A 10,712-nucleotide genomic window follows, 5' to 3' on the forward strand; every position below is an offset into this window, starting at 1 on the left:
TTTCTTGTTTAAATGATTGTAACACCAAAAATATATATGTTGGTGATGATAGATCTCTTAGTGTTGTAGGGACTGGAACTATTCATCTAGACAATGGTCAATTTATTGGTGTATTATGTGTTCCAACCTTATCCTGCAATCTTCTATCTGTATATCAGATAACTCATTCAGGTGAAGGTAAAATCGTTGAATTTTCACCTCATGATGTTGTAATTAAAGACCTAAGAGATCCTAGACAGATTTTAGCTACTGAAATTGCTGATGATTTGACAAGGTTGTACAAGTTTAAGAACTTTGGGTCATCAAATCTTCCCTTGGTATTTGTTGCTCATAATGATGAAGTGAGCAAACTTTGGCATGAGCGATTTGGTCACTTAAATTATCGCTCCCTTCAAAATATATGTAAAGAAAATATGGTGACAGGTCTTCATATGGTATCTTACAGAGATGGTGTTTGTTCCAGATGTGTACTCGGAAAACATCATCGGGATAGTTTTGAAAAACATGCCTCAGCCCCTTTACAACTTGTGCATAGTGATTTATGTGGTCCAATTCCAGTTGTTTCATTCTCTGGCTACAAGTATTTCTTAACTTTTATTGATGATTTCTCCAAACGCACTTGGGTATACTTATTAAAAATCAAGAGTGAAGTATTTAACATGTTCTTGGCCTTTAAGGCGTTTGTTTAGAAACAATCTAGACATCAAATTCTTAAGCTAAGATCTGATAATGGCGAAGAATATGTTAACAACAAATTCATCAACTTTTGCACTGAGCATGGAATTCAAATGCAACATATTGTTCCATATACTCCACAACAAAATGGTGTAGCTAAAAGGAATAATCGCACCTTAAAGGAAATGGCTAATTGTATGCTTCAATCTAAAGGACTTAGTCTTAATTTTTGGGCAAAAGCAATTAATTGTGAAAATTACATAGTAAATCGCACTCCTACTAAGGTTTTAAAGCATATCACTCCAGAAGAAGCATGGAGCTCAATTAAACCAGATGTAAGTCACTTTCATGTTTTTGGAAGTGAAGAATGGGCCCATATTCCCGATGAGAAACATAAAGCCTAAGAGTGAAAAATGTATTTTTGTTGGATATTCTGAAGATGTCAAAGGATATAGACTTCTTTCACCTACGAGCTTAGTTCAGCAGATGTGCCACCTCTCTCTATCCCTTCTACTTCTAAAACTATTTCTTCCTCAGATGATGACAACGAGGATGACAATCCTGCCCCACCTTCTCAGGATCTTCCTTCAGCTCCTCAGCTTCCAAAATGGGTCTGTGCTACTCGGGATGCATCAGGTTCTCTTACAGGTGATCCTACAAATTAGCAACGTACACGTTCTCAGTTCGATAGAGCCTCTTCTTTACTTGCTCGAGCTTTAACGAATTATGATCCTGACACCTTTGCAGAAGCTTCAGGTCATCCAGATTGGGACACAGCTATGAATAAAGAATATCGTTCATTATTGGTAAATGATACATGGGATCTTGTTCCTCTTCCAAAGGGAAGAAAACTTGTTAGATGTAAATGGGTTTACATAACCAAGTTTGGACCAGATGGAAAAGTTGATAAACATAAAGCTCGTCTTGTTGCTAAGGGATTTTCACAAGTTGAAGGCATTGACTATACTGAAACCTTCTCCCTTGTTGCCAAATTGAACTCTATCCACCTTGTTCTTTCCCTTGTTGCCTCTTTCAAATGGGAAGTCCATCAGGGGGATGTTAAATCTACCTTCTTACATGGGGACTTGCATGAAGAAATCTACATGGAACAACCTCCTGGATTTATACAAACAGACTCCAACCTTGTATGTCAAGAAATCTCCTTATGGTCTCAAGCAAGCCCCTTGGGCTTGGTAGGCCAAAATGGATAGCTTTCTTTTAGATACTGGCTTTTCTAGGTGTCATTCTGACAATACTATCTACACCAAGAAAGTGGGTAAGTCTCTTATCATTCTTGTTCTTTATGTTGATGATCTTATCCTTACTCGTAGTGATCCCAACCTTATAAACCATGTGAAGTCCAACCTTAAAAAGCAGTTTGAAATGACAGACTTAGGACACTTGCATTATTTTCTTGGTCTTCAAGTCTTGCAATCCAAGGAAGGTATTTCCCTTTCACAGTCCAAGTATGCATGTGATCTTCTATGCCACTTTCACATGGAAGACTGTAAGTCAGCCCCTTCTCCCTTCCAATTTGGAGCCAAACTTTCAGTCACTTGTACTTCCCCTGAAGTTGATGCTACCTTATATCGTCAACTTGTAGGAAAACTTTTGTATCTGGCCCATACTCGTCCTGACTTTTCCTTTGATGTTGGCCTTATTGCTCAGTTTATACAAAACCCACATGAAAGTAATTGGAAAACAGCTTCGTTATGTTCGAGGTACAGTTCAGTATGGGATTCATTACAGTGCAGAAGCATCTCCTCTATTGGTTGGTTTCACTGATTTCGATTGGGCTGGTGACCCTGATGATCGGAAGTTTACTGCAGGTTATGTCTTCACCCTTGGTTCTGGACCTATTACATGGGCTTGCAAGAAACAAAGTGCCATTTCTCTTTCTTTAGCAGAAGTAGAGTATCATGGCGTCGTAGAAGCTAGTAAGGAAGCCCTGTGGCTTTGTTAGATCCTGTCAGAGTTTGGCTTTCAGTAGCAGCATCCGACTACACTTTGGTGTGATAATCAAAGTGCCATTCAGCTATGCAAAGATCCAGTCCAACATCAGAGTAGCAAACACATTGAACTACACATGCACTTCATCAAAAAGCTCATTGATGACCATGTTCTTGAAGTGCAATATTGTTCAATAGATGATCAAGTTGCAAACATATTTACAAGGGCTCTCACAGAGGCAAAGTTTACTAAACTTCGATTTATGGTTGGAGTTCAGAAAGTTGTCACTAAGGGGGGATAGGCTCTAATGCCTCCTTTTTTCTCCTATTGTTTCATATTTGTACATCCTTCAATCCTATCCCAAGTTGTTCTTAAGGGGAGATGTTAGGATATTCTGACACATAGGAAATAGTTAAGTATAACTTGGTCTAGTGTAGAGTTACATAAAGTGTGTTTCTTTATTATGTACTTTTGTAACTTATAATCTGACGGTCACGATATATTCTAGACATAAAGTGATTCGACATTTTATTCTCTCCTCAGTATTACCGACACTTGATCCATGGCTTAACACCCTATTGGTTCATGATTTCTATTTAAAGAGCATGGAAGGTCATTTGTACGGTGACCGTTCATGAGAGAAGCTTATGTAAATTTTCTTTTTTTTTATTAATAAATTCCCTAAAGTTGATGTGTTGGCTCAAGCCATGGACTATTTCCCTCTTTGAGGTTTTTAACCACATCAAGAATAATGGTGTATTGATCTGTGATCTGTTTGTGAGCGGTGCCATTTGGTGTTCTATCTGAGAAACTTACCTTGTAAATTCCTACAAATAATTTTACATGTAATGCCATTTTCCGTGATTTGGTTAATTCACAAGACTCAATTAATTTTTAACGTCTAAAATCACAACTTTCTAATGTCATATTTGGGATTCTAAAAATATTCAAAGAATTCGAATTTTAAATTTTAAAATCACAACTTTGTAATGTCATACTTGCCCACCAACAACGCATTTTTAGGATTCTTGTTCCAAGTGAGAACTGAACTAACCTAGAAATGAAAAAGGGCACCACAAACCAAAAACCAAAACTAAAAAGTTTAGAAACGAGTGAGGAAACTTTATGGGTTGATGAAGTTGATTAGAATGTAAAAAACAAAGAATCACATTTGTAAGAAGATATCAATGCAGGCCTAAAACTGTAGAAAGATGTTTCAAATACTCTTCAATGATAAAGAGGAAAAACAATAGTAGGATTTCTCCCTTGAGCCTGGTAGTTGTAAATGAAATCCCTTTATAAGAAATGGAAATAGTGCATAAATTTGATCACTTTGATTTAGATAAGGTGTTGGCATTCTAAATGAATTTCGAAAATCCAAATTTGATTTATAATTAATCAATGAAAATTTAAATTCATTTAAATTTCATTTATGGTTACTCTAGGGAAAGCTCTCTTATGGTTATTTTGTGGGGAAAGCTGGTTACTTTGTGGGGAAAGCTCTCCATAAGACTGAGTTAAAGTAAAAAAAAACGAAAAACCTTATTTTTCAATGGTATATAAATGAAATGTTCATTATAATTTCTATTAAACATCTAAATCAAATCAGAATGACCGTTTTTCTTAAACCTATTAAATATTTATGTTGAAGTGGTATTCCAAATTAAGTTGCAATTGAGATTAAATCCTTTTAAAAATCATTAAAAAGCCATTTTCGTTTTTCAAGAGCATGAGTAGATATCGCTGAGAGCTGAGATTGAAGTCAGAGAGTAACAGCTATAACGCAATTTATTTCATTTATAGTCGCCACTTTGAAAATCGGATAAATCATGAGTAGATACAATTAGTTGCAACCCAAAAACCCTTACAATCACAGTTCTCAAAGACTAGGATTGCTTCCCCTCTTTTCCCGACGGATTTTTATCAGAAAAATGTCAAAAATATTTATACGACGACCAGGCATTTCCTGTAGGCGTTGCGCAGACCAATTCATTGACGAGTGGCTTCTGCTCTCCGATGAATTTAGCGGGTGGGGAACTACCTGCAGCGAGGATGTGGACTCCGCAGAGGACACGGCTGCGTTGTTGGCATCTGACGTGGCATGGCTCGGTAAGTTCTCCATAGATGGACCCTCGTTCAGAAGCACCCTCGAAAAGGAACTGAATTTTGGCATCGCTGGTTTTTGTCGGGTGCGCTGCGGGACCTCCAGCTGTGAGCACGAGAGCATCCCGGGAGAATGATTCAGTTTCTGAAACAATCGGCACAGAACCCAATCGTCCAACTGACACAAAGGAGAGAGCAAATTAATTAGCCCCAAAACTTAATTCTAGTTAACATTCTATAAATTTTATTGGAATTACAGCTTTACTTTTAAGGTTACTGGAAATACCATTTTAACTGGATGGCAGATCCAGGAATATCTGAAAAATTTCATTAATGTTGTGTAATGGGTAGAATTTGAAAAAAAAAAATTATTATCTTGGAAACAATTATAATTTTTTTTTTTTTAGTTTTGTAATTTCTAGAGTTTGAAAAAAAAATAATAATTTATCATCTTAAAAATAATTATAAATTAAGAAATGGAAAAGTTTTTATTGCCCTGAAAACAATTATAAATTCACACACTTTTGATTATGAAATTGATTGTGATTTTGAAAATAGCTTATATCTATAAAAAAAAACCTTTATTAATGTTCTGTAATTTCTAAAATTTGAAACAAAAATGAGAAGCTTTTTATCATCTTGAAAACAACTATAAATTAAAAAATGAAATTTTTTTTATTGTCTGTAAAACATTTATAAATCCACACACCTTTGATTATGGAATTGATTGTCATTTTGAAAATAGCTTATGTCTTATAGGTTTCTAGAATACTCTAGGTATAGACTAAATTAAAAAACAACTCCAAATACCAAATACCAATTTAATTGGATTGCAGATTCCAAAATATTTTAGAAATCTTCATTAATATTTTATAATTTCTAGAACATTCTAAAATTTGAAAAAAAATGAAAAAGTTTTTATTGTCCAGAAAATAATTATAAATTAAGAAATAATTTTTTTATTGTGTTCTATAAATTAAAAAACAAATCTTCGATTAAAAGTTTTAATAAATTTAATTTAAATAAATTTATAAATTATATTTTCAAAATCAGAAAAATAAAAAGAAATATTTAAAAATTACATTTCAAAAAAAACACTAGATCATATTCTCCACGTCAGATACAGGGCACTCTATCATATCATCATTACCAATATTTTACCTGATTCTCTACCATATAAAAACAAATATTTACTTAATTTAAAACATAATTATATAACTAGACATCTATTATATAACACTAAATTAACCAACATGGCAGAGAAAGCTTTATAATTTTGAGGCATGCTAAATAGCAAAATCATTAATAAAAAAATGGAATAGGAAAAAAAATATGATTTTATTAAATAATTATAATACACTTATCATTGAACCTAGATTTGGAAAAGAAAAAACAGAAGGGGATAGGATGGGGATAGGATAAAGAATCATGACCCCTATTATTACTTCAGATGTGGAAAAGAAAAAACAGAAAGAGATAGGATAAAGAATCAAAGAAAAAACAGAAAGGGATAGGATAAAGAATCATGATACCTAAATATTTAGGATAAAGAATCATGATACCTAAATATTTTAAGTTATATTTGGAAAAGAAAAAACAAAAAGGGATAGGATAAAAAATCATGATACTCCATATTTAAAGTTATATTTTCACTAACTTAAAACAGAAAATCCACTTTGTAAATGGGATATGGGAAAGGGCATGGGAAATCTTATTTTAGATAGAATTTGTTTGGATTTTGAGAATACTAGAAATCTTATTTTAGATAGAATTTATTTGGATTTTGAAAATATTTCTAATATATTAGAAGAGTTCAATGAAAAATTGCATAATTTGTTGGACTTCAAAATATTTTTAAAATCTATATTTTAATATTAATATTATTGAATACTAGGTGCTATAATTTGGAAGTCATAAGGGTTAGTTTATTTGGTCAAAAAACCGTGCCCCGTCATCTGGGAGGTCACAGGGTTGAATCCACCCAAGCCCTTGGGGTCAGGTCTTGCAGTAGGCTGAGGGGCGATTTAGCCCAGCTATCGCCCAAATTTCGATCACTCACTGACCAAGGTGCTCGAACCACATAAAAAAAAGTGCTATAATTTGGATTAAGAAAATAAGTTAATACTGTAATATTAATATTAATGCAGGCTAATACTATTTTGTATTAATATGGGAAAATGTCAGCTTGAAGAATTCTCACGGGCACAGATCCCTTTCTCTTGGTTGGCAGGGTTTGGGCGAGGCAGTATTCGTGCATGATCCAGTTGGTCATCACGCCCTCAGCAGCCTTTCCTTTGTAAAACACCAGTGATTTCTTCACGCCCACTTTGCTCGGCGACGTGCTTCCCGACTCATTAACAATGGGTATGTCCGATCCCGTGGATTTCCAGTAGCCAGAGCCTGCGGCTCTGTTTGGCCGCGCTCCGCTGAGATATTCCCGGTTCCTCGGACTGAAAAAATACCATTCGTTCTCTCCGAAAAATGCCTTTGCTGCAACACAGTGAATACAGATTAACTACATTAGTGGATTTGAAATCAAAATTTCACAATTGAGAAATCGATTTGCAACAAGAAATTGTTGAAAATTTAAAGTTTGAAAAATTATTCAATCTAAAATCGGAAAAAAAATATATGGTGAGAAAGTATATCATAGACTAACAGAAAATAAAAGTATTAGGCATACCCAAGTGAACTTGGAGGAATGAAAACTCACCGGGCAAATCCCAGGGGTCGTGTTGGTAGGGATCAATGTCTGCAATAATTGGGGCAGGCAGAGGGGCGGAGGATACCTTCTTCCCCAGGTAATGGGTGATGAGTTCCTCATCGGTGGGATGAAATCTGAAGCCTACAAGCAGCTCTGGCACCGCCTGCTGCTGGAATGCCACTCCCTCCATCGTCAACGATTGATTTCTTGCTGACCAAGCAAGGGATCGTAGAGACGTGCTTGAAATTCGGGAGCGGAGTGTGTCTACTTTTATAGTTGCCGCCCTCCGCATTCTTCCAAACCGGTCAAATCACAGCACTCGCAGCTTGGGCACCTACCAGGTCTCTCGCACATTGACACATGGTCTGACGTGAACATTAACGTGGTGCCCAAGAAAGCTTGCAAACATTCTCGGAAATTGGCGAAAGGAGGGGAATCCACTGTCGGTCAAAGAGAGAAATATGCGGTGTGCAGAGCGCGACGATGTTGTGGACCAAAAAAGTTGACCCGCCCACCACTGCAGCGTGTTGATGAAGATTCCTCGGCCCTCTAGGCCAACTTATTTTTATTTTTTGGATTTATTTTGGTGTATATTTACGGATTATTTTTGTGATCTAATCTTATTTTGTTTATAAAACATCAATTTACATTCAAAAGAAAACCAGGGCATCTGGGATTATTAGGGAGCAGGTTTCCCTATTGTTAGATTCTTTTAAGGTTTGGAAGGTTAACTTGTTTCTTACGTAATACTCCAAGTCCACTTCAAGTCAAAAAGAACTCGCTATTCTGTTATTTCCTTATCTCACTCTTTCAAATTTTAAACTTATCTAACTATTTCAATTTTTAAATTTATTTTATTATTTATTTAATTTTGAAAGATACTGCAGTGATAAAAATATCTTTGCTTTACCTTAATTATAAGTGCAAAATATCTTAACGTCACTCACTATGATAGCAGCTGATCTTGCTTTTGATACCTTATTGTACAGAATCTGAATGTTAGTTCTGATTTTTTTGGGGATCCTATGTCTGTCAAATTTTGATCCATTTGCATTCATATGCATGCAAGGTGTCTGTTCCTTGCCATATCTTAAGTTCTTTATATTGTCTTAATATAAATTTATGAAGATTTTTCTCTTTGAAGAAAAAAAATTGAACCATCTAAACTAAATGGTACAAAATATCTTAGCTTTACTCGTTAAAATAAGTTTGAAATATCTAAATTAAAATATATATATATATATATATATTTTCATCAATAATAGAAATCCTTAATATAATATAATATAATATAATATAATATATATATATATATATATAGATATAGATATATATATATTTTCATCAATAATTTATTTAATATTTATTAAATTGCATGATTTCAAAAGAAAAAAAAGGTAAAATTGAAATAGATGAAATACATCATCACACATAAACATTCACCGTCCATTTAAGACTTTATAAAAAATTCACATTTCCCAGTTGTTCATTTAACATTCATTGTGTCATAAAATGTTTATATAAATTAAAATAATTAAAATTAATAAAATAATATTAATCATCATAAACAGTAATACTGGGACAAAGTAACCAGGTCTTACTAACTACACGATCACTCATCCCAATGTTTCTTTTGTTGAATGTTTCACTGTAAAATCTCTCCATATGCTCAAATAATAAAAGGGGTTCTTAAAAAAATGTTTTATAAAGAACAAAACCTATTAACGTTTTGCAAATAGTATAACAAGGTAAGTTCAAACCACGATGACTAAAACTTGTTAAAATATATTAATTACTTAATAAAAATATTGAAAAGTATCAGTTTACAGTATGCAACTTTTCAAAAATGAAATGGGTGGAAAAAAAATGCATTAAATTTGCTTTTTAACTTAGCACAAGCAGTACAACGAAATACACCTTTATAATGAACAAGTCAGGAATTTTCCTTTTTATATTAAAAAACTTCAAGGGTGGAAAAATAAATGTATTAAATTTGCAAGCAGTTCAACGAAATGCACCTTTATAATGAACAAGTCACGAATGGTCCTTTTAATAGGATGCCCAAGCTACACTTAGGTGGGTTATTGTTCATTTTCTAGGATGCCCAAGCTACACTTAGGTGGGATAGTATTGAAAGATTGATATATAGTTTTTTCTCCCTAATTATAGTTAAGATTCATGATTTTTTTTTCCATTATGGTTAAAGATTTACTAAGTGTTCTTTTTGAAAGGGATAACATTTTATTATGCCAACTATTTATCATTAAAAAAACATCATATTTAGACCAAGCATATATATAGGCTCAACAATCCATACTTCTCATGGTTTGACATATACGTAGGTAAAGCCTAAACTAAATCATCCCTCGAGAACCATTTGAAATTTCATATTCATCCTTCTTTGTTACTGAAGATATTTATAATATTTTAATATTTATATTGATTTTTAATTTATAATATATTTATTAATATTTTATTAATCTTAAATTAAAATAAATAAAAATAAAAATATTATTAAAGAAGATTTTATATTTGAATCTATGGATATTAAGAAATGTTATTTTGAATTTAATAATAAATACAATTTATTTATAGATATATACTTTACTTTTGTGAAATTCATCTTAAGAGATTAAATTCATTTAAAAATTTTTGGAAGATGTAAGTTATACCAAATTTTAAGGCTAATTTTTGGAATTTAACATTGTTTAAAATTAGCTAATTAAAATTTACAATTTCAATGATATTTATCTAAAAAAATAGATTTTTTTTAATTAATTAAACTATTCATTAAAAAGAAAAAGAAAAAATTATATAAAATCATTTAGAAATAGCTCTTTCTCTTTATATTGAATATATATAAAATAAGTGTCTAAGGTTATGAAGAGAAACCCATAAAGAAGGAGAAGGTACCAAACATTTAAAATTAAAATAGAGTTGTCACAAACAAAAAATTTGCTCTATTTTTTCTTTACAAATTTTAGTTTCTTCAATTTTGTTTTGGCACTTGAGATCATGTGGAGGGGCATTTCCTTGCCTATAGGGAGTTGGCTAGCCTATGCCTACTACAACTAGAGCATGCATAGTCTAAGATTTTACCATACTTTCACCATAAGCTACAAATTACAATTTGTCGAATGTAACTAAGTTCCACTTAACCAAGTTCATTCAATGATAGGCACCATGGCCTTAAAATATCCTAGCAATACTTAGCCAACACAATGTATTACAAGGAACACTAACATCCAAAAATGTAAAGAGCCCATATCACACATGTATG

At 32.9% G+C, this 10,712-nt stretch overlaps 1 protein-coding gene across 1 annotated transcript; it reads right to left on the reverse strand.

Moving 5' to 3' along the window:
* Positions 1–4,390: 4,390 nt before the first annotated feature.
* LOC149169609 (NAC transcription factor 32-like) lies at positions 4,391–7,681 on the reverse strand. The gene is made up of 3 exons (XM_089428749.1): positions 7,442–7,681; positions 6,929–7,218; positions 4,391–4,906 (listed from the first exon to the last, which is right to left on the reverse strand). Exons 1-3 carry the CDS (start codon positions 7,620–7,622, stop codon positions 4,505–4,507), a joined length of 873 nt encoding a protein of 290 aa, XP_089284875.1. The 5' UTR covers positions 7,623–7,681; the 3' UTR covers positions 4,391–4,504.
* Positions 7,682–10,712: the final 3,031 nt, after the last annotated feature.

Source organism: Pinus tabuliformis, chromosome 4_2, assembly GCF_031772625.1.
Source record: "Pinus tabuliformis cultivar Carrire ecotype Pingquan chromosome 4_2, CPIR1, whole genome shotgun sequence".
Taxonomy (NCBI): domain Eukaryota; kingdom Viridiplantae; phylum Streptophyta; class Pinopsida; order Pinales; family Pinaceae; genus Pinus; species Pinus tabuliformis.

Bases quoted from the DNA above. Each gene is read 5' to 3' on its own strand.
- LOC149169609 (XM_089428749.1), bottom strand. From the start codon at position 7,622: ATGGAGGGAGTGGCATTCCAGCAGCAGGCGGTGCCAGAGCTGCTTGTA. The intron at 7,219-7,441 runs GTGAGTTTTCAT...ACTGTGTTGCAG, and splicing joins CGACCCCTGGGATTTGCCCG to CAAAGGCATTTTTCGGAGAG. The intron at 4,907-6,928 runs GTGAGAATTCTT...CCTTTGTGTCAG, and splicing joins AGAGAAAGGGATCTGTGCCC to TTGGACGATTGGGTTCTGTG.